The sequence below is a fragment of the Elgaria multicarinata genome, chromosome 16, assembly GCF_023053635.1.
Source record: "Elgaria multicarinata webbii isolate HBS135686 ecotype San Diego chromosome 16, rElgMul1.1.pri, whole genome shotgun sequence".
NCBI classification, from domain to species: Eukaryota; Metazoa; Chordata; class Lepidosauria; order Squamata; family Anguidae; genus Elgaria; species Elgaria multicarinata.
The window spans coordinates 14,783,151-14,807,500 of record NC_086186.1 but is presented as its reverse complement, the minus strand read 5'-3'; the positions used below and the strand labels follow the sequence as shown (position 1 = coordinate 14,807,500).

The following is a 24,350-nucleotide window of genomic DNA, read 5'->3' as shown; positions in this document are numbered from 1 at the left end:
GTATCATAGTCGAGAAGGCCCTCTCACCAGCTACCATCCTGGCTCAAATTAGACTAGCCTTCCCCAACCTGGAACCCTCAAGACATTTTTGCTTCAATGCCCATCAACTCCAGCCAGCATAGCCAATCAGGGAACCCGGGAGTTGTAGTCCAAAATATCTGAAGGGCTCTAAGGTTGGGAAAGGCTGATTTAGGGTGCAATCCTATGGGGATAGCTGTAAGCCTCTGAACTCTGAAATCTTCACCTCTGTGCTCCTCCTGCTCTGCATTTCAGCTAGACAGGCTTTTTCGCCCGTCTAGCTGAGGCATCGAAGAGGCGGCTGGAGGATTCCCCATAAGTTGACCTCCCCAGTCCCCTCCCCTCCCTGCCCATGGGAATGCCCCCAGTTACCTTCCCTCCGAGGTCACGTTTGCAACCTTGGAGAGGCAGCTGGTACAGATAGGCAGCTAGGAAGGGGAGGGAAGTTCAGACTCCGGGGTGCAAGTCTGGAGCACTGACTCTGATCTCGGATCCAGGAATCCAAACTATCCTATGCCCCCCAGACTCTGTCTAGGGTTCATAGGATTGCTCTTCCCATCACTCTGTGAAGGGCCTCTGAATGTCATCTTAGCGAATGGGTAGAAGAGTATGGAAGCATAGCAAATTGTTCTGTTCATTTTAAAAAACATTTGTAATGATTAAATTCATTTTTATTTATTCCTCATAGTTGGATCCCACTCTTCCTTCATAGAGTTCAGGACGCAGGGTTAATGTTGCCCCTCACCCCAACGGCAACCCCGTGGCATAGACTAGGCAAGTGATTTTGCTCCCAGCCACCTAATGGCCTGCTTGGATCAAGAGGGATTGGCACTCAGGTCTCCATAGTTCTAGTGTAACACTCTGCCCACACTGAAGAAAGCTGGTAGGAGCTGGGGGCAGTGATGCCTCCCTTCCCTCAGTGAGTCCACCTTCTCACCACCATTGTCCCCAGCTGCTATTGCTCCTCGTCCTCTTTCTCATCATGGCTCCCACTTGCTTGCTTGAGAGGCAGAGAAGCAAGGAGGCATGTCATCTCTCTGTTCAGGATTAATTGTTTAAGAACATAAGAACATAAGAAGAGCCCTGCTGGATCAGACCAAGGGTCCATTTTGTCCAGCACTCTGTTCACACAGTGGCCAACCAGCCATCGGCCAGGGATGAACAAGCAGGACATGGCGCAACAGCACCCTCCGACCCATGTTCCCCAGCAACACAGGCTTATTGCCTCAAATACTGGAGATAGCACACAACCATCAGGGCTAGTATCCATGGATAGCCTTTGCCTCCAGGAACTTATCCAACCCCCTTTTAAAGCCATCCAGATTGGTGACCACAACCACATCCTGTGGTAGTGAGTTCCAAAACTTAACTATGCACTATGTTTCAGTTTGGTTATCCTAAATACTCTTTAAGGTCTGTGTCGTGTTTCTTGGGAAACTCCTGCTTTTGATGGGAGACAAATCACGAGGCCTGCTAAGTAATCCACAAAGCTTTTATTAAATAATAAACGTCTCGTCCCACCTGAAGAGAGTCTAGCCTCTTGGAAACTTCCCCCTAGGCAAAACTATGCAAACCAAGCAACACAATTGTCCTATCAAGGAGAACAGGAAGCTTTTTCCCAAAGCACGTTACTTCAGAGAGGCTGTTTCTGGCACAATACGAGCCCGGCCGACTTCCTCACGCTTTCCTTTCGCTCCGTGCGTTTTAGCCTGCGCCAGACCCGAAGATCAGTTAGCCTGTCGGTGGGCTTTCCTTCAGAGAATGTTGGCTTCCCACTGCCTCTGTGTGATTTGCCCTTGACGAGATAAGCTCTGGAGAGAGATCAGGACCAGCTGGTGGAGAAAGCGTGAGACCTCTGTCCCCCACTGGTACAGGCTGGCCTGTGTCTGGGGCCGACTCCTCTACCTCAGAGTCTGATTCTGATTGAATACCTGAAAGACCTTCTTTCAGGGAAGTAGGGCTAGACATGACAGTCTGGTTCAGAATGAGGGCAGGAAAATTCTGAGATAGTAAAACAGATTGTACCGCTTCGCCTTGCAGGTGATGGATCATATTTATGGAAGCTCCTGTACATAAGTGGAACAGGAAGCAGGTTGGGCTAAAGCCGTATTCCCTGAGGTGCTAGGTTTTTAGATTCTTCTTGCATAGGGGTGGTGGGGTTGTTTTTTGGTTGGGGCCCGCCCAAGAATGTTCTTCCTCACCTAGAGTCTGTAGTGTGGAATGGGCCCAGAGAAGGGTTAGGGTTAGATGATACAGATAGGGGCAGGCTCACTTCTGAATGGTTCCAAATGAATTTGTGGTCGGTGTTGGTTTCTGGGGGCCCTTAGCAAAGTGCTCCAGATTGGCCCCTTGCTATGTGGTTGGGCCACCCTAAGGCTGAGCACTTGGCTTTTCTCCTTCTTTTTGAATTGCAAGGAGTAGTAGAGCTTCTCTGGGTGGCAGCCTCCTCACATCCACCATTTTGTTTTCCTCATAATGCCCCCGACGTTGCATTTGTCTGGGGTGTTGCGAGAAATCAAAATGACGGCCGGGGCTCAAACTTCCTGGAAGATGGCGAGAGCTGGCAGGAATCAGTGTGGTGGGTGCTACTGGAGTGTTGCGGTCCCAGTAGCTGACCGGTGATGCTGCGTGCTGTCTATGGGACAATATTAAGAGCCTGGGATCCACAGGACAGTTGGGCGGAGCATCAAAGTATGCCAGTACCCTTGCTCTGTGGTGTCATCTACACATCAGGCATGAACAGTGAATAGATACAGAGGTAAATGCAGTTGCACTTATTGCTACTTCTCAAATAGGATGGGTGACAAGGATGGGTTGCATGACCAAATCCTACGAAAAATCGTAGCGAGCTACATAAAAATGTAACCCACCAATTCATGGGATTCTTGGAGATAATGGGTGTGGTGTAGTACAGTGGACTCCCCCTCCAGCAAAGACTACTCTACTCCCTTCAGTGGATGGGTCAGCTCCCATCCACAATTGCAGAGGGGAATACATTATCTGTAAGTACGTGCTAGGATCCATTCATTCTCAGCGCTCTAGTGCAGGAGCTGTTCTTGGTGAATTACGCCCACTGTTTCTCAATGTACAATCAAGCGAGATGTGAGATACTTGCTACTTTTGAATAGTTTATTTCGACTTTACATGCGGTGTTAAAAACCCAAAGGACGTATTATTTACACATCCACAATACAAGTTTACAAGATATCTATACATGTTAAAGTACTCTATAGATCATATAGAGCAGCTTTCCTTTTTAGGGTTACTTTTTTTTTTTAAGCCGTACCATTAAAAAAGATACAATCTGCATTTACCTTTGCACAAATGGATAAAGCATTTTTTTAAAAAAACAAAAAACAAAAAAATAACCCAAACCCAACAAAAATAATAATATATAAATTAACAGAATAAAGACTATGTTGAATGTTAGAGATTTCAACATAAATACTGAGAGGACTCACATTACCATCTAACAAGGCAGCACAATGTTACAGAAAGTTATTTGGGTTCACATAACATTTATGTTTCGGTTTCACACAAGTATGTAGTATTCATTAATATTTGTAAAGTGAATTCAATTCAGTTTTGTCATTTGATTCTTTTTTTTTTTAATTTTTAAAATCGTTAGTTGCGAGGCTGAAATGTTTTAGGAAGAAAGAAAGGTACTTGGTATTTGGGATAGGATGGCGGGGGATTAAAGGTCAACATACAGAATAGAAAAGGAGAATAATTCTATATATTAAGGAACAGGAATCTCCTTTTTGAGAGTAAGAGAGAGAGGTTCCCCTCCCCTTGACATTTGATCAAAACTACTGTTTGGGGGCAGAAGGTACTTGCTCTATCATGAACATTCCCCTCTGTGGTCTATGGCATTGGTAATGTTCCATGAACAAATGGTGGGGCAACATTTGCAGGCGAAGATCACCATCTGTGATGAACATCAGCTGCAAGCGCATAGCGTAGCAATCCACTAAGAACCATGCGCGGCTTTGGCAGGTGTTCCATTACCTTAGAAACCTCCTATGATTTCACATTATAACTGTTTGATCCTTAAGCGAGTTAGGAGTGGAATGTTTAGCACGGCAAGGTTGATTTAATGCTGCTGTCTCCTTGGCTTATAGGCTGCCTTTTCATTGTTAATTAATTGTTCTTGTGAGGATATTCCCCCACCCACCCCCAGCTCCTTGCTTCTTTCATCTTTTCAGATGCTGTTGAGAGAACTTACAGCTTGTACTCAGGGAATTGTGATGTGCTATTACTGAGAACACTTGACAGGGTTTTAGGAGTGTTTTTTTTTTTTTTAAAAAAAAAATCATTCTCATGAATAAGGCACAAAATGCACAGATCCAGGTAAACTCACACAGATTATTTACAGAATATTGTCATTACCGGCATGACTTCGGAGAAATCGCAAGCTAAACAAGCTGACTGTCAATTTTTTCAGGGAAGGGTCCTACCAAGCCCATTGGTGCTTCTTCCTTTCTGTTGTAAATGGCAAATAGCTGTATTATGGGGTAACATTATTCCATATTTATCCCCACCCTCTCTCTCTCTTATACACACAGAGCTTACAGATCTTCTTAATTTAAAGTTCTCTAAGGTGAAGAGGTCTCCCTGTGATGGCCTGAGCAGTTGCTGGAGATACAGAGACAAAAATGTTCCTTCTTTCCCCCACCGCGATCTCAGCTTTGATGCCAAGATATTTCCCATTATCTGAAGTCAGGTGGGTGGGTGAACAGTGCCAGGAGAGTGGGCAATTGAGCAATCCTTTGCTTTTGTGACATCCTGTTTCACTTGGTGTCTTTCTTGTTTGAGAAAGTCAAATGATCTTTTTGCTACTCCTCTTAACTTCCTCCTTTTATTTTTTTCCATTTTGGGGCGAGGGGGATAAAGCAATTTGAGTGAGGGAGAGGCTCCCCATGATAGAAATTAGGAACCTCCATTCTGGGTGAAGAACTGTGAGAACTTCAACAGTTCACACTGATACTGGGCAGTAAGCTGATCCGGACTGGATGAGAACCCATGGAAATCCATTAATGCTACATTTGGAATTTAGATTTCTGACTCTGCAGCAGCATAATTTCGGTGTACCTTTGTGCTGTTGACATATAGTACCTAATTCCGACAACACACAGCTTCCCACATGAGATCTCACACACACCTCATACAGTCCAGGACTATCTAAATCAGAACCACTGGTTTGTTCAGTCATGCTCAATGTAAACATTTCTATAGCTTTAAAAATGCAATGAGATTGAATTCCTCCTAGTTTTTTATCTCTCTCTCTCTCTCTCTCTCTCTCACACACACACACACACACAAACGCACGCACACACACACACACACCAGTTTGATCAGTGTCATAAACAAAATGTCATCCTTCGCAGGAAAAGAAAAATTGCTACAATTGGACTAGAGACCAAAGTTCATCAAGTTGCTTATTAACCAACATACTTGTTGAGACATTATCGTTTTCTGACATTTGTGCAAGAGGCAAGGTGAATGCATACATATTAAAATGTTCACATTTCATGGGAAGACTACGCATTATGGCAGTCTAAAAATGAACCCCATTTTATTATTATTATTAGTTTCAAGTATTTTTGCTCACAGATCATTTTCCTCCCTCTTTCCGCCCCAAGTACTTTGAACAACTTTTTAGAACAGTCGTGTCAGCCCCCTCCCCTTGTGCTACATGTCTCCTCAGCTCCAAACAAAAGAAACGTAATGGCCAGCACCTTCCTTTGTTTTCATCTGGTTAGCAAGTGGAGTCTTGCTGCAGGCCAGGCGTGCGGCAAAACAAGATGTCGCTGGAGTGAAAACAGCGTCTTTGGCTGCTTGTTCTCTCTTGCTCTCTCTTCGTTTTTTTTTTCTCTTCGTGACAAGCGAGTCTCTGACTTAATGTCCGTCCCGCAACACCGCCCTCACGCTCTTGATCGAATATGCAAGTCTTAGTAGCTGTATTTGTTCAGTTGTCTGACTGAAGGCGTCTGAGGAACGAACGAGGGCTTGGGCGGCACATCCGGTTTTAGGGAAGGTGTCCTCTTTATGCCTGTCCGAGGAAGCGTTCCGTTGCTCGTGTAACTGCTTTGCCGAGACAAGGAAGGCTGTAGGTGAACGCTCACTGGCGTCCCTTGCATGTAGTCCATCTTTGACCCTGCCGCAGAAGGCATATAGCCTCCCCGGTTGATACTGGGCTGCCGGGATAACAGCACACCATTGGGTGAGTTTAAGTTTTTAGGAAGGGCTGATATAGAATGCCGCTGTGAAGAATTTTTGTGATAGCCCCTTTGTCTTTCTAAAGAGGTCATTGGTACCGCGGGTGTGGTAGGAACGTCCACCCGTTTGGTTGGACTGTTTCGCGGAAGGGTGGACGGAGGCGAATACAACGACGCTTCCCTGTTAGGAACTTTGGGCGGAATCTCCACCATATTTCCCATTGGATCCAGCATTAAAGTCTGGTGGGCCACTTGGAGGTCTCCCATAATGGCTTTGGGGTTGTTGGGCGTTTCGTTTAAATGTTTCAGGAAATCGTTCAAGGTGTTCCTGGAATCCACAGACCTCCTGTGGTCTCTTTTGCTTGACGACTTTGTTAGCGGGTGGTCCATATTCTGCATCTTTTTGTCTGCTTTGTGCGCATTCGAATTTGAGAAGGACATGTTGTAGTCGTGGGTGGCATTTGGAAGGACGATAGCACTGGGGATGTGTCCATGACTTAAAGGAGAATGGGGCGGGGGGCTGGATGGAAAAAACTGGGGGCTCTTCAGAGGGGTTTCTTTTCGAGAAGCACTGAGGTTGTTCTGTGCTTTGTCCATCTGGCTTTTCATGGACTGTAAAGTCTTTTGCTGCAGCACCGGTGTGGATTCTGGAGTTGGAAGAGCCGCCAGCTCTGGTGGCTGGCCTCTGTGGTCCACCATCATCATTGACTTTGTGTCGGCCGTTGGTGGCAGCTCTTTTCTGCTTGTTAGCAAATTGGAATACAGCTTGGGGGAATCGATATTCTGTTGATACTCCTTGACTGGGCTGTCAAAGAGACCGTTCAGTTTGGCAAAACTTCCGCTGGAGTCAGTACAGGACTGAGCCGATTCTGCATCTTTGTGGATCTTCCTGGACTTTCTCACAAATATATCCCGGTAACAGTAAACGGCCACTCCTGCAATGAAGGCTCCCAGTAGAAAAGCAGCAAAGACACAAGTAATCAGGACATTCATGTGAACCATTTGGTTGGAATCTCCCGACTGGACTTCCCACCTGACACCTACAACAAACACACATTTTTGATAGATTAGAGCATGTTCTATGTTGTTCTACCACCAAAGTCTGCTTTATTTTAGCCTACCAGTCCTAAGCCTACTATTAACTATCTAGCAACTTGAACTCATTAATGGTTCCTGGTCAACAGCTGGTTGGCCACTGTGTGAACAGAGTGCTGGATTAAGCCAGCAGGAATGTTCTTGTGTTCTTATGTAATGGTTCACACAGCAGGGGCAGCAATCGTGACATGGGTGTGTTCCACAGTGGGTTTTTCCTGATGTCCAGCCGGAATCTGGCTTCCTGTAACTTGAGGCCATTATTCTGTGTCCTGCACTCTGGGAGGATCGAGAAGAGATCCTGGCCCTCCTCTGTGTGATGACCTTACTAAGTTTCACCCCTTCCTCCATGCCTGGTTTATGCTCTGGGTGTTTCAGCCATTACAAGCACCTGCAGCTGGAGAGACTTGATGCAGCTCTTCACCTAGCTCTATACCTCTGGCAGGGGAGAGCTACTGCGGCCTACACCTCCTTGCAGCAGTGCCATGCTTTTCTTTGCTCAAGAAACCAAGGAAATGATAATGTCAGTGCCTCTTTTCTGCCCTTGTTCTCTCCGGTAGCTGCTTTTCTCTTCTCTTCTTCCCCAACTGCAATCAAGAGCAGCCACCATCAGAGGGAACAAGGAACAGTGGCAGCGCAGAGATGTCATCATGTTCTTTTGCAAAGAAATGCAAAAGTGGTTCCAGTTCTCTCCTTGCCAGAAGGGCAGGGCAAGATGACAGCTGGAGGCTCTCCTTCCACAGCTGCCTGTGATGGCTGTCAGAACCAGAGGCTCTTACAGTCATACGGAGGCCTCAGTACGCCTCTCGATAAAAGAGGACAATGTGTAACCTGTACCTCTGTGTTGATTAGTTTGGAGAACTCAGCTATAAGTCCAATAATACTATATTCTGCCAGCCTACTCTCTCTGTCCCCAAATATCATTTTAAGATTCACAAATAGTAGCTTGTATGTTATTAACTTTAACGATTTCTGCTGGAAAATTGAGGTTAGGAGGTGCTACTCTGTCAGACTGCAATTAATAACTCATGGATGGAATTCTCTCTCAATTCCCTGCTCAACTCATAAATCAGAATCAAAAGTGAGATAGGATTATGCAAATATTGTGTAAAACTGTATAATGCGCACACTGCATTGATAGAACTGTGTGGTTCCCCCCCCCTCCACCTCCAAACTGAATGCTTTCTAACTTTGCTATTTTAGGAGTGGTATTCTCTGCAGATTTTTTTATTTTTTATTTTAAAAAAGACCAAGATTATCTTCTTTTTAAGGTCTACGCTTCAATGAGTAATGGACATTTGGAACCGAGCAGAGTTTAAAAAACATATGACAGGTATTAGTGCTTTTATAATATAGAATACATTTAATTTAGACCTAGGAGAAAAAGAAACATAGAATTAATTTTGCAATTCACATGTTAATATCAGAACTTGCAGGTTTTTCTGAAAGTGTTTTTTTTTTATTTTTAAAGCAACCACAGACGTACTGTTAAGATAATGTTAGTTTGGCAGAATGCATCTAATTGTGTTATTTCACACAGGGGGGAAGTTAAGATAAAGAAGAGTGTCATGGTTGGGTTTTTGTGTGTGTTAGAGGCAAGGCCTTTGAAGAGAGTTAATGTTCAGGGTTATTGGTTTTAATGGCATTGTGCAGAAGGGTGGGGAGGAAGGAGAAAAGTGCCAGGAAAGCTTACTACAGGAAATGTTACTGAGCATGACTGAGAGCACATGAGCAAATCCTGACAAAAGTGAACTGGTTTTAAAGGACAATCGAGCAATAAAACATCTGAAGCAAAGTTATGAATGCACTGCCAAAATGGCCGAAAGGAAACCTGATACGTTTCAGTGAACAGTAAAATGCAAAAGCTTTGTGGATAACTTAAGAGTCTTTAAAAAGAAAAAAGAAAAGAAAAAAGGGACACATTCATGCAAATATGTGCCATCTATCAAAATGTATGCAAAAACAAGGCAGTGTGGATAGATGACAGAGGCTAGGGTGACCATATGAAAAGGAGGACAGGGCTCCTGTATCTTTAACAGTTGTATTGAAAAGGGAATTTCAGCAGGTGTCATTTGTATATATATGGAGAACCTGGTGAAATTTCCTCTTCATCACAACAGTTAAAGCTGCAGGTGCCCTGCCTTCTTTTAAATCTGGTCACTCTCGTATAGCTCCTGCAGCTTTAACTGTTGTGATGAAGAGGGAATTACACTAGGTTCTCCATATATACAAATGACACCTGCTGAAATTCCCTTTTCAATTCAACTGTTAAAGATACAGGAGCCCTTGTCCTCCTTTTCATATGGTCACCCTAACAAAGGCTTGGGTTCAAATCCAAGTTCACTGGGTGGCCTTGGGCCAGTCTCTCTCTCTCTTTCTCACTCTCTCAGCCCTATTTTATCTCTTTGCAGATGAAGGGGCTTATGCCATTCTTTATCTTCACAACAATTCTGTAACTGTTAGGCTGAGCAAGCGAGGGGTTTAAAGTCACCCTTATGGACTCCGTGGTTGAGAAGGATTTGAACCAAATCTTGTCCTGTCCAGGCCCAACTGCCAGGAATCCACACTGGCTGTCTTTACTTCTCAACACAACAAGACTTCAACTGGCAACGCTCTGATCAGCATGCAAGACACCTCCCCATGCAGAAGCCGCTGCTGCAATGTGGGAAGAACTACACTGTCGTTTTTCACCGCAGGCACACAGATCAGATATGCCTGATCTGTCTCATACATGCACCTATATGGCCAGCTCTCCCCCCGCCTCCACCACACAGCCCTTCAAGTATTATGATGTATATGTCTCTTCCTAGATGGAGAATAACCCTCTAATAATAATAATAATAATAATAATAATAATAATATGCACACACAAAGTTATTCTTAGTGGAAGAGATTTAGGATATTCAAATTCCAAGTCCGATCAGGTATTGCGTTACAGAAACAACCTAGAGTCCCATGGCATCTTAAAAGACTAATTAACATTTTGCAGCAGATGAAGGATTTATTAATGTGTGGGCACTTACACGGTAATACTTTAGTAACTTGCCTGAGGACGCCATCATTTTTGTTGCAACAGCCTAACATGACTACTCTTCGGCTGTTTGTTGCAAAGCCATGCAGCAGGGGGCCTCCATTTGTGAGCGAACATTTTATCACACTGGCGAATGTATTAATGAGGGGTCACAATTGATCGGCCAAGGGAAAGAGCCGGCTGGTTGCACTTCCACAAAAAAGTACTTGAAAGGCAGTGTGGTGCTGGAAGTCCTCGGGCTGCAACCCTAAACCCGCTTACGTGGGAGTAAGGCCCATTGAGGGCAATCGGACTTACTTCCAAGTAGAGGTACATAAGATTGCACTGTAAGGCATGCACTGACTGTGTAAGCAAAATAACAAACCCAGCCCTATGGATGTTGACTTGGGAGACAGGAAGAGCAACAGCTAGTTGAAACTAGCCCTGTGAGATGCATCTCTCCTTCCGCACACACATATTGGCCAACCAAAGAAAGCGATACTCAGTTGTACCTTTCGTTCTATAAATAGGCAATATTGCATGCAGCTAATACCAAGCATTTCCATTTAATCTTTGAAACTGCTGAAGCTATCAGGTTTCCTTTCAACCGCCATATATTCCCTGATGAGGCCTTACCCTTTGGGAACCCTGATAATGGATCAGAGTAATCAGAAGTGTTTGGGTCATCTTGAGCTACAAATTTCCGAGAGCCAGTCACTTTAGGTTTCCAGGAACCAATCACTTTGGGTGAGAGAACTGGGACACTTCCAGCTGTGGTAATAGAAGCTGAGGAGAACTCCATGTCTGTGGTGGCAAACAGATTTTTTTTTAATTAATGTGCATTACAGTCACTTTCTTTCTTCTTGCGTTTTTGTTTTTAACCCTCTTCAGTTGGTTCAGTGACTGCTAAATTATATCTGGAGATGATGCCTAATGGGGCCGGGTAGTTTTTGTATGAGGAAAACAACAGCATAATACTGGGCCTGTTCAGACCATACGCTAAGACATGGTTAGGCTGCTAAGCCTTTTGCAGCAAGTGGTTAGTGAGTGCATTTAAACAGTGGTTATGTAGGCCACCAGTGTTAGGAGTGGTTCACACGACACGCTAAACCACTGTGGCTTAGTGTGTTGTCCGAACAGGGTCACTGTGTTGAACTTTATAAATGAGAGTGGCCAGCTCAGTGGGTAGAGCCCATCATTTGCAAGCAGAAGATCCCTGGTTCAATTCCTGTCTCCTTCAGGTAAGTCTGGAAAAACACCTTCCTGAAACCATGGAAAGCCATTGCTGCGCATCCGTGTTGACAATACTGGGCTAGATGGGCCAATGGTCTGACGCAGTGTCTGGCAGCTTCCTGGGTTCCTCTATCCAAATGTACCCAACCAGATTTTAAACGAGGGAGCAAAAGTGGATTAAATACAATGTGTTCTAAGATTGCAATGTTTAATTGGGGATCTAAGGATGTAGGAAGATGCCTTATTCCAGAGCAGACTATTTGAACATTTTGTCCAGCGTTATCCATTTTGACTGGCAGCTGCTCTCCATGACCTCTGGCAGAGGGCTTCCCCGTCTTATCCTTTTCACCGGAGGTGCTAGGATTGAACCTGTGCCCTTCTTCATGCCAAGTATGTGCTCCACCACAGAGCGATGGTCCCTTCCTTAATCTGAGGCTCATGGGCAGGTTGTACAAGGAGTCCCAGACCTGAAAGTATATAGAAGCCATGGACAAACTGAAACTTGTGGTGTTGTTGGACTGTGCAAGTGGGTCAAAAATGGCACATAAACTCCATGTCCTTACAGATCTATTTGTTGTGGTCCTGTGTAAAACAAGTATCCCTGATTAGATGTGATATCTGGAGAGCCATAAAGAACAATGCTTGCAAGCTGTCCCCTTTATACTTACGCTAGGGTTGCACATGTCAAGTTAGAAAGCCCTCTTGCTGCAACAACCAAATTGAAATGGTTGGTATTTACAGTCAGATCATGTGTATATTTACTAGGCTGTAAGTCTCTCTGGCTTTGATGGAATTGATTCCCAAGGAAGTGCAGCCTCCAACATCTAACTGTGCATTTCAGCTCCTGTTTTCTCAGTTAGACTTAGTTGCAACCACTATCATGAATGACACAGAGGAAAGTTGCTTCCAAGGCTCCAAGATATGTGGTGAATGTACAAATAGGAACTTAGGAACTACTTCTTCACACAGCGCATAGTGAAACTATGGAGTTTGCTACCGCAAGATGTAATGATGGCCATGAATTTGGATGGCTTTTCAAAGGGGGTTGGATAAATTCCTGGAAGGAGAAGGCTATCAATGGCTACTAATCCTGATGGCAATGTGCTACCTCCAGTATCAAAGGCAGTAAGCCTGTGCACACCAGTTGTTGGGGAACATGGATGGGAGGGTACTGTTGCACTTGTGTCCTGCTTGCAGGTCCCTGGTCGACAGCTGGTTGGCCACTGTGTGAACAGAACGCTGAGCTAGATGACCCTTGGTCTGATCCAAGGGTTGGGCACTGCTAGTGGCCCAAGGGGGCGGGGTAAAATCAAAAGGAGGTGGGGTCAAAATACTCAAAGATACCAGCACATTTTAGCTTTAAGCTCTTACTTCCAGTAATAAAACTGTAGGAGAGGCATTTCAACCCAAATGCACAAAACCTGGCAAACTGCCCAATGATCAGCGGTTGTGGGGAAAGGCAGTGGAGCCAGGGGAAGCGTGCATGGCCTTCTGGGGAACTCCGGGGGATTTGCATTAGGAGCTCAAGAGGGCCAAATTTGGCCCTTGGGCCTGAGGTTTTGTACCCCGGCTCTGTAGCTAAAATGGATTTATAGGATTGGGTGATCACCTGTGTCAGAAACTCTAAAGGCATTTTCAGGCCATTGACCTGTAATCCTAAAGACCAGGACTTTGATTTTTTGAAAACATATATTTTTAAAACAAAACTTGGGATTTCCAGTGTCCCATGTTAAACCTCTCATGCCACAATTCACGTTGATGTTAGGGTAGTGCCAGATGCTAAACTTTCTGTACATATCCAGCCATGTATGTCCTATTTAGCTGTGTAAACAGAGGAAGATTTGGGCTGAACGTGACTTTAGCCACAAATCCCTATCAACTGAAAGTCTGGCATTAAGCGCCAATGTTTAAAAAGGAGCCTGACATTCTTCATTCGTCCGTGCATGGGCAGAAAAGGCAAAGGTTGTCACGCAATGCAGCTTCCCTCCCCTCCCTGACAGAATTAGATGTTGGGCAAATAAATCTATGAAATGTTTGTTGATCAAACACCATACTTGTTCAGTTATGGAAGTGCAAATATCATCAGACATGAAACCAAAGACTGATGCGTTGTTGCGCTCCCAGAAGCATTACAAAAAAGCCGATGAAAAGTGTCACTGGCGGAGAGTATTAATGAAATATCAGAGGGAGAGTTTCCGTCAGGATCAAACTCTGCGCTTGATGGTGCTCTCATTGAAGTCCAATATGGGATTTTTGCCTTTTGAGTTCAAAAGAGCAGCCGCCAAGTCATTTAAGAGGGATTTGGAATGGAAATGCTGCAAAATATAGGACGAGGAGGGTAGCTGGTGTCCTTGTTGCAAGCAGGGCTTCAAAGCTTCCATTTTGATGTCGGCCTGCTTGATCATTTTCCTCCAGTCCCTTCGGCCATGCTAATAATATACTGCTTTCTAAAGGGCTAACTTCTGTCAGTGAGCGTGTGCAAGGTGTTGAGCTACACAAAATTTTCTTCAGTGAGAATTAGGATCTAGTTAACATAAGAATTGCCTAAGTGGGTGAAAAAACCAAGGCCTGTCTAGGGCACTGTTCTTCTATGCAAGGCCCCAAGGCCGCTGGAAGCTCCTAGTCACCTCAGCTGTAGCCCTTTGCACCTCTCTTTCACTCCCTTTGCAGTAGGTGCTTGCTCTCAGCAGGGCCTCTCTAGCTTTGCCTTGTTGTTTGCTTTAGAGCTGGGCTGTTTACTGTGATCTGGGCTACTGGAGGAGGCTTCGGGAGGTGGGGAGTCAGGAGACCTGACACTCCTCAGCTGTATGATGGTTGGGTGAGGAGAGGAGAATGCAGGAGCAATCAGCCACTTTGCTTTTATTGGGGGAGGAGCTCGAGAGGCAAAGAGCGACATGATTGGCTGGTTGCAGTGATGTGCTGTGGAGGAGGAAACGGAATGTGCGGGTGAGGAAGAGAAGAATTTGGACCTGTGCTGTGAGTGTTCTTGGCTGCAGTACCTGTAGTCAAGGTGGCTCTTACTAGCTAGGGCAAGGTTGGGGAACCTCTCTAGATGTTGTTGTACTCCAACTCGCTTCAGCCCCAGCCAACATGGCCATTGGTCATGGATAATGGCAATTGTAGTCCAACAACATTTGGAGGGCCTCAGTTTCCCTGACCCAGATCTAGGCCAAGAGCAGCCACAAGGTTTCATCAGGGCACAATCATGTTGGACCCGATTGTCCGGGGCTCAGAGCTGTACTGCTTCTTTCATGGATACTGATAGTCAATCATGATTCTATTGGCCACAATATAAGAGGTATATATTAGTGACAATGGCCAGTAATAATGAATGGAACCTTCTGTGTACAAGGGCAATACTTATTTACCACATTTATATGGCCAGCCATAGACATACGCGGCTTAAAAGCCCCAACATAAAATACTGTATTAAAATTAACACGGTGCCAAATATTTCAGTTCTTTTATTTGCAGTGTGTGTGTGTGTGTGTGAAATGAAAACTCCAGCAAAAGTAGTTGAGCAGGGAGAATATTTTGAAGTATTTTCTCACTGGAAAGGGGCTCCATTTACCTTTCTAAGTGTAGGAGGTGGCTGAAGGGATCTCCTGAACACCCATGAGGTCATGTGATGTCACATGGCATTCATGGGCATTCTGGGAAGAGCTGCCAGGCCAAAATCCAAGGAGTGAAGTGTTCTGTGATGCTGCGATAGCACAAAGGTGTTTGTTTTTTAAAGTGGGAAATAGAAAGATGGCCACTCCCCTCAACTACGCCTTACAACCCCCCCCCCAATGAGATTATTCAAAATTCTCCCCTACCCTGCAAAAGAGGCAGAAAAAACAATGCCCCTTTTGCAGGAAGAGAAGAATTTCATGGAAATAGTGGGCACGGTTCAGCATTGCACTAATTAAAATACAATGTAATGATTAAAATACAATGAATAGAGTAAAATGCAGCCTGAAAACGCTCCTTTGAGCAGCAGAGAAATGAGACCAATTATCAGCTCAGTTAATTTAAAGCTTTTTTTTTAAAATAGAAGATAGTTTGAAGGACCTTATTGAATAACTAGGTCTTCACCTAATGTCAAGATGATAAAGAAGGCACTAAGTAGTAGATCTCTGGATGCCAGAATTGGGGGGTGACTTTGTCACCATCACCGCTGAGGCATCTGGGAATGGCCTTTGTGGGAAGCCAAATGCAGGACTAGATTGAACTTGGGGTCTGATCCAGCCAGAGAAAACTTCTGTTAACCAGTTGTTAATTCTGGAGTTTACATATCCAACCAAATGCCAACTATGACTCTCACTTTAGGCACTGTTGTTAACTGCAGTCTACCAAGCAGAGATTCTCAGATTTCAGTGACAACCCCCAAAATTAGAAGTCACTGCATTTTGGAACTGAACTCAAGGCATATATATTTCAGGACCTAAACCAGATACATCTTGGAAAGCTGTTGTATAATTTTCTCCGCTCAAATAAGGGCTAAGAGATCAGGGCTGGAATAATGAGCTTAGAAGAGAGGGAGACGTTCACATATAGGTAATTGAAAAGACATGAAAAGCCTTTTGTGTGCTTGTCCGTCATTCTGAGAATGGCTAGGGTTTCTTCTATAGAGGAAGAGTTCTGTGATCCCAGTGGGGCCGGGAGTGAGGATGGAGGGACTTACACCCTTATCAACGCTTGTAAGAGGTAATGCCTTACTTCCATTTGTTCTCTTTCTCTGTGTGTGTGTGTGTTTGAACACACTCAACCTCCAGAGATATGATGCTAAATGCGATCTATTAGCACAAATGCATTTCCCAACCTTGAGGAAATCAACACATTTACAACACTTGAGAAACACACATTTTGGGAAAATGTGTATTTGCTTTATAAATAACTGGAAGACACAGGACAGGAAGGGAGGGAAGGGAGAGAGAGAGAGAGAGAGAGAGAGAGAGAGAGAGAGAGAGAGAGAGATATGAAGCGGGTCAGGCATCCATTTACTAAATAATGATGGAAGGGCGGGTTGCATTCATGAATGCATGGTTGGGCAGAGAGGGAAAAACGAGAGTCGAAGCTTGGGTTCGTGCAGTGAGGATGTCATCTATGCTAATCAGGTTCTTCCGTTAATAAAAGATGCATCTCAGTTAATAATGAGCTGTTAAGCATGCCGCTACAGAAAGTGAGAAGTGCTGAGTGAGTGATAAAGTCCTGGCTGGATCTTGACCATCAGTGGAAATATGAGTAAAAGCAGAAAAGCAAAAAATATGAAGGCTTGCCAACTGCACCAAAGGAAGAGGGGTAGAAAAGAAAAAGGAGGGAGGTTTTTTTTTTCTTTCTGAAAATGCTGAACTGAAGGAAAGAAAAGCTTCATTAAATCGGGAAAAAAATGATTGAAAAAAACTAACCAGATGTTGGATCGCCAAATATTTTGTAATCTGGTGTAGTTGTAGTAGGCAAAATTTCTAAAAGAATTAAAGGAACACGTAATCAGTGTAAAGTAACCGAAAGGAAAAATAAAAATAAAAAAAGCAAAAGATTGTCAAGGCCTGAGCAACTGAAAATCAGAAAATAAAATACAATTGGTTACCCAAAAGGAAAAGGAAAAAGGGAAGGAAAAAGTATTGGTTTAATAACGTGGCTGTAGACCTTCACGAACAAGCGTGATGGTTGGGAGGAAAATGGTCAATGGGCTCCACCACCCAAGATCAAGCAGCTTAGGTTTGTGCCAATTGGAGGAGTAGGGGAGTGCTCAGTGCCATTAATGTGGCGTCCACGCCAAGAGGGTGGCCCACAAACAAAACCATGCCACATTCTCAAGTTGGCATCTGGGGATGTAGCTTACCATGGCAGTCCCCAAGTTGTACGGTGTTGCCGTATTCCACATCTTGCTCATATCCTCCAACGCTATGGTTGTATGAAACAAACAAAGACAACCTGCAATTAACAGCATTAGTTGGGAAAACCAATGGCCATCGTCATGATCATCAGCACCATCCAAAGAAACACAAAAAGCACAACACACACACACAGATTTATTGTGTCTTAGCAAATTGCCATTAGACACAAATACAGAAAAATGCACAATGCAATTTAAAACTCTACTAATAAGCCGTAAAGAGTTGCATAGATTTCCATACAGCCTTTAGACTTCGTGGCACGTATCTGTAGAGCATTGACAAGGAATTTAGAAGTTCTAAAACCAAAACACATGTTCATTCAGCCTTTGTTAGGGGAGGTGGACGCCGGAGGACACAGGAGCTAGTACATTCGGAACAAAGTGGGAGTGACCAGCTTTCATTTGAGCAACCTCTCATGGCTCGTTCAGCAGGTACTGGGCTTCAGAATGACCCATGCAACTTTCTATAGGTTAAATCGGATGCTTGCTGCCTTAATCTAATGGTTCTTGATGCACAGTCCATGCTGAAGGTTTTCTACGCCCATGGACATGAATGGCAGGCATAGACAAATGCTAGCAAGCACTATTGTGTTCTCCCATGGCTCCCATTCATCCCATGGGGTCGAGCTCAAGGGGAGCTTCCCACAACACTGTGCCCCACATCATCTTATTTATTTACTGCCCAATAGCTGAAACTCTCTTAAGAATGGTCCTGTCCGGCACAATCTGGCCCACAGTTTAGCCCTATTCAGTCATTCTGAATCCATGTAGAATAAACTCATGAGGAGATGGAACCCTTTAGCCTCGCCATCCTCCTCATATGTTTCCATCATCCTGTACTAGTGGAGGGCGATGGTCTCCAGAGCAGAGCCTTCTACATCCGTGGAGGTTCTCTAGGTGATCAAGAACCCTTATTTTCCAGGAGGTCCTCTTGAGATGGTCGCCCTCCATGAGTACAGGGTGACGAAAGCAAGCAAGGAGGGGTATAGGGCTGGACCGCACCCTCTCCTCATGTGTTTAGCCTTCATGGATTCAGAATGACTGACTAGGGCTACCGTTTCCTGCCGATGAGGTGTGAGGAAGTGCCTCCCTGGATACTTTTGCTGGGGTATAACAGTGAATTATGTCCATTGCCTTCCTGTCTTGCTTGTGGGCTTCTCATTGGGGTATTTGGTTGGCCACTGTAAGAGACAGGTTGCTGGACTAGATGGTCCTTTTGTCTGGTCCAGCAGGGCTCTTCTTCTGTTTTCACAAGACTTACCCAACCTAGCACAGTGGTGGCATCACCTGTGCCTTTTCCCAAACAGCTTACATTAAAGAAAAAACCTCTTTCCTTAGGGAGAGAATTCCAAAACCATGGTGGCACCACAGATAAAGCTCTGTTCCTGGTCCCCACTGATTGCATCTTACCTAAGGATGGGCCAGAAAGCAGGGCCTCTGATGATGATTTGAAGGCTCCGGCAGAACCTGCTCTGAGGCCAGAGGTGGGCAGAAGACAGATCACCAGGTGTTTTTGGACCAACTCCCAGAAGTCCCTGCCAGCATGGAATGCTGGGAGTTGAAGTCCAAAATACTTGGAGATCTATTTTCTGTCTTTTCCCTCCCCTGGTTTATAGCTTTAAAGTTTGCGACACTTTAAATTGAGCCTTGGAATGAGTAGGTAATTAGATGATTGTATGAGGGTTGCCCTGGACACCTCAGCTGATGACCTTCTGTTTCAAGCATGCCTGCTCCTACATGCATATAAAATATATCTAAAGCTGCAGCACTGAATTGTGCATGGATTACAAACAACAACACCCTGGTACTTACAACATGCTTGATTTCACTCTTCCACAGGTTCCATGGTTCAGCCAGCCACAGTATGGATCTCGAGAAGCAATGCAAGTCCTGCAGCAAGACCAGAGGAGAAGAAATTAGCCTTTGGTCCTCTCCAAAAGTTGGCAGGGTCCCTTGTGTAGATATGTTTGGAAGGAGGGGACTTACTTTTTGCACGACCCATGACGCTCGCAACGACTGAGGGGGATTCGAATGACGCAGCTAGAGAAGGCGACGAATAAAGCATGGTGCTCCTTGTCCAGCTGCAAGGAGATGACCTTCTTATCGTCCTCACCGTCCCCATTACACCTGTTTGGCATAAGAAAATTTGAAATGGTTATTTTCTTGGGCCCCTTTTGATGCAGGGCGATGCGTACCACTTCCGGTTTTACATTGTATCTGAGCTAGGTTATGTTTTCTTTAAGATAACCTCTTAAGAGCAGGAAAAACAAAAAATCCCCAGAGGTTTTGTAGAACATAATGCTTGTCTACAGTAGAATTGGGGGTGGGGTGAGGGTAAACAGGGCAAATTATAAACCCCTGATTTCCACAGGTCAAGGAACCCTTGGCAAAATCCCGTCTGGTGGGTCCTTTCCCACGTGAGTGCCCCTTGCCCAGGACTGGCCCAAGCTATTTTGCTACCTGAGGCAAAGTACAAGATGGCGCTCCCTCCCATTCCACGGACAAAAACTGACTGGAGGGATAGTTTAATCTTTCTTCAACAAGGTGACTGCATCTTCCAACACACCTGAAAGCCACTAGACTGGGTAGTTGTAGGGCAGGCTGTGTGGTCCATAGCTCCTCCACCATTGTGTTGCCACCTCCCAGCACTTGGCACCTGAAGCAACTGTTTCACTTTGCCTTGGGCTTGCCTGGTGGCAGCAGTGGGTAGTTGGGAAGCCACCATTTAGCATTTCCCACAATGCTCCATATAAAATTATCTACAGTATCCCAGAGTGCCCCAATGGAATGTTGGGGGAAATTAACATGGTGGCCACCAATTTCAGCTGTGTTGACCTGGAGGGCTGTTGACTTATTGACTGAGTTGTGTAGGGAAAGTACCAAATGTGAACAAATCCACAGTGGGCAAGCACACATACTGACACACACATACTGGCACACACTTCTATGTATGTGCCTGCCCTTCAAAGAACAGCACTCTGTATAAACAACATGTAAGGTCCTCCTCTGGGTGTCTACTCCGAGGGAAGCTTGGAGGACGGCAACAAGAGAGGGGGCCTCCTCTGTGGTAGCCCTCCAATTATGGAACAATCTCCCTGGCACCAACATTGTTATCTTTTTGGCACCAGCTCAAGACTTTTCTTTTCTCCCAGCCTATGTTGCATTTTAACTTACTCCAGAACTATCCTTGGCCTGGCTGAGAGTTTTAAAAAGTTGTTTAAAATGTTAGCTGTTTTTATGATTTAAAATTTTGCATATTGATTTTTAATGTCCAGTCTTTTAATCTTTGTAAACCACCCAGAGAGCTTCGGCTATGGGGTAGTATATAAATGTAATAAATAAATAAAAAAAACTGTAAGGCAGGTTAGGAAGAAGGATAAAATAAGTGTGATGTAGTGGCTTAGAGTGTTGCTCATTCATAATAAATGGAGTGATGGGAGTTCATGGCAGAAGGTGATGGGGACCGGGGGGGGGAGGAAGCCAGAGCACCCCAGGGGTGCAGAACCTCATATTTGGAGGCCAAATATTTATTTATTTACAATATTTATATACTGCTCCCCACTGAAAATTTTGGAGTGGTGTACAAGATAAAATGAAAATAAAAACAGAATAAAACACTTAAAACAGATTTTAAAAGAAGCAAATACAGAGACTCAAGGCTGCATATTAAGGAAAGGCTTCCTGGAATAAAGATGTTTTCAGGAGGTGCCAAAAGGAGTACAAGGTTGGAGCCTGCCTGACCTCCAGAGGCAGGGAATTCCATAGGAGGGGAGCCACCATGCTGATGGCTCTTTCCCTGGTGAATTCCAATTGGAGGATGGATCTATGTGGAACCACCAGGAGCAGACCCTCGGATGACCTCAGTGACCGGGCAGGTTGGTAGGGGAGAAGGCGCTCTCTCAGGTATCCTGGTCCCAAGTTGTTTAGGGCTTTGTACACAAGTACAAGAACCTTCAACCTGGCCCGGTAGCAAATAGGCAGCCAGTGCAGTTCCCTCAGCAGAGGAGTTCCATGCTGGAAAGGGGCAGCTCCAGACAACAGCCGAGCTGCAGTATTCTGCACTAGCTCCAGCTTCCAAAGCAGCTTCAAGGGCAGCCCCACATAGAGCGCATTGCAGTAATCCAATCTTGAGGTTACCAATGCCTGTACCACCGTGGTCAAGCTATCCCTATCCAGGAAAGGCCAGCTAGTTGGCGGACTAGCTGAAGCTGGTAAAAGGTACTCTGAGCTGCAGTGGCCACTTGAGCCTCCAGCGACAGAGATGGGTCTAAGAGTGCCCCAAACTACGAACCTGATCTTTCAGAGGGAGTGCGACCCCATCCAGAACAGGCAATGAGCCTGTCTCCCGGACTCGGGAACCACTCACCCACAGGGCTTCCGTCTTGCCAGGATTCAGTCTGAGTTTATTGGCCCTCATCCAGCCCATTACTGAGTCTAGGCACTGGTCCAGGACCTGCACAGCCTCACCTGATTCAGTTGTCACAGGGAGATAGGGCTGTGTGTCATCAGCGTATCGATGGCATTTAGCTCCAAATCCCCTAATGACCGCTCCCAACGGCTTCATATAGATGTTAAATAACATTGGGGACAAGATGGTGCCCTGCGGCACTCCATAGCTCAATTGCCAAGGGGCCGAGGAGTGGCCTGCTTGGGTTCCCCAAATGGCCACGCCCCTTTTGGTAGCCCCACCCACTTTCCTCTCACCACCAATCATGTGTGGCTCTTCGTCTTTTCTGCAGTCCCCCCCACTTCTTGCAGGTTGAAATGCCTCACCCAAGCCTTAAGCTACCTCCATCCTCCACCACCTCTGCAAGCTTAGCAAGACAGCCTGGCAGATAATTATTATTATTATTTATTTATTTATTTATTTATTTATTTATTTATTTATTTAGCACCATCACTGGTAGCACAGAAGGCCTGGGCTGAATGAAGCTATACAGCGTTTCATTGGTACTCATGATCTTGCTCATTATTAATGCCTTTCTCCGTTTCTTTTTCAGTGTTGCCATTTCTATGCAGCGGCAGAGAATGAGGAAGAGGACGGGAGGGAAGCACTTTTAAATCAAGGGACTCAAACAAGACAGACGTTGTAAAATGTCTCTGAGCAGGTTCTCGTAAAATAATACCTACTTTGCATGATTGTAAGCATCTATCTCTTCCAGTAATACGCTGTCATTCAGAGAAAAAGGTTTGGTCTTCGTCAAGATTTTAAGCACCATTCCAGCTTCGGAGCCAACAAAGATGACGGTGTAGTTTTGATACGGGCCGGCAGAACGGTCCACAGCGACCGCAGTCAGCCGATACCTGTCAAGACCGAGAGAGCTTACATAATAATTGCTCTGCGTAGCTGCCAGTGTTCCTCCACCTTCTCATCCTGAGCCACTTCTCCAGTGTGGGTGGGATTGTCAGAAAGCCGAGAGAGAGAGAGAGTGGAGAAAGTAATAGAGTCTATTAAATACACTCTGTTTGGGGAACCAGCAAGTGGTCTCTTAGGAAAGAGTCCCTTGAACGCCTGTTTCCCCTACGCATGGAAAAGGGAAGTCTCGCTTCCCTTGATATCAACAGCTGTTAGCACCAATCAACACCCTCATCTCAAGCCTATTTGCATCACTAGCAATCAACACGGTTCACACTAAGGAAAAAAAGGGAAAGAATGCCCATGCATAAAGAGCAAAGACTCAAGAATTAATGGGGGCCCGCATAGATGAGCAACAACCAGAATAGGTATTGTTTGGAAAGGCAAGTGAACAGCAATGAAAGACTCAGGGAACCCAGGAATGGTTTGGAGTCCTAAAAGCAAATTCTATTCATTGTGAGCTGACCTGTCTCTACGGCACATTGCCGTACACCTCATTTTGCTAGTTTGTGAATGATGTGGCCAGTACTACCTTTAAGGATGCAATTCTATCCTCATGCCAGAGCAGGTTCATAAAGGTGAAAGTGTGCTTAATTGCTTGAGATAACCTGATCTTGGGGTGTGTGCATTCATTTAAAAGCCTGACAGTGCAATCCTAACCATGTCTACTCAGGAATGAGTCCCATTGAGTTCAATGGGTATTCCTCCCAGACAGGGCTGGATTAAGACATGTTGAGGCCCTAAGCCATATCAAGATTCAGAGGCCCCATGCCATAAAAATAAAGAGAAAAAGAAGTGTTTTAGATTATAATAGGAAGGGTAAGGAAAGGATACCACCCAGCGTTAGGAGGTGCATGTAATTAAACAGTGTTAGATAGGCTTGATTTGAACTTCTTTAAAACAAACACTAGTTTGTGCTTATTGCCTCCAACACAAATGCTGCGTTACCACGCTTTCTCTATATAAGGCAACTCCGCTGTAATTCACAGACTTCTCCATGTATTTCAGACACAGCAATTTCCTCTTAGTTATCTTACATCTTAGTTATCTCCAACATATTTAGAGGTCCCTTGTAATATGAGACCCTAAAACACGGCTTTCTTGGCTTGTTCCTAAATCCAGCACTGGCTCCCAGAAAAGTGTACATTTCAAAGTTGTGAGCACATTCATTTCCAAACCGGACAACCCATAAAGCCAACCACAGAAACAGCAGAGCAAAGCAGAGGACACGACGCTTCCTGCGGAGGACTCCAAATCAGGCGGGGCTTTGAGAGAGTCAATAGTACGGTTAGGTAATTTTAGGCTCCGGGGTTCGCACTGGAAGCTGGTGGCGCCTCTCTGGGTTTCAGCCAGAACTCTAAAGAAGCTATCCAAAGTGCTGAACTTATTTGGAGATAGGGTTCAGCACTGTGGATAGGTCCTTTTGCATTCCATCTGGTTCTGATTAAAAATCACAGCGGACTCCGCTGACCATCCTCCACTGGTAATGTGCATTATTGCACTTCAAATTATGAGCTAGCCCTGCTGTTTTTGAGGTCCCTC

General features: G+C 45.0%; 1 protein-coding gene across 8 annotated transcripts in view; it reads right to left on the bottom strand.

Annotated features, from left to right (window-relative positions):
* Positions 1-5,866: 5,866 nt before the first annotated feature.
* SEMA6D (semaphorin 6D) overlaps positions 5,867-24,350 on the bottom strand; it is a 35,819-nt gene continuing 17,335 nt past the window's right edge. The window contains exons 12-18 of one of the 8 annotated variants that reach the window (XM_063142224.1): positions 22,583-22,756; positions 19,439-19,579; positions 19,265-19,342; positions 17,399-17,490; positions 16,962-17,018; positions 10,975-11,142; positions 5,867-7,276 (exon numbers count right to left, since the gene is read on the bottom strand). In XM_063142224.1, coding sequence (XP_062998294.1) covers positions 5,970-7,276; positions 10,975-11,142; positions 16,962-17,018; positions 17,399-17,490; positions 19,265-19,342; positions 19,439-19,579; positions 22,583-22,756 — 2,017 coding nt within the window. In that variant the 3' untranslated portion in view covers positions 5,867-5,969. The remainder of the gene's footprint in view (positions 7,277-10,974; positions 11,143-16,961; positions 17,019-17,398; positions 17,491-19,264; positions 19,343-19,438; positions 19,580-22,582; positions 22,757-24,350) is intronic. The other 7 variants (XM_063142225.1, XM_063142228.1, XM_063142226.1 and 4 more) reach the window with 7 other exon arrangements.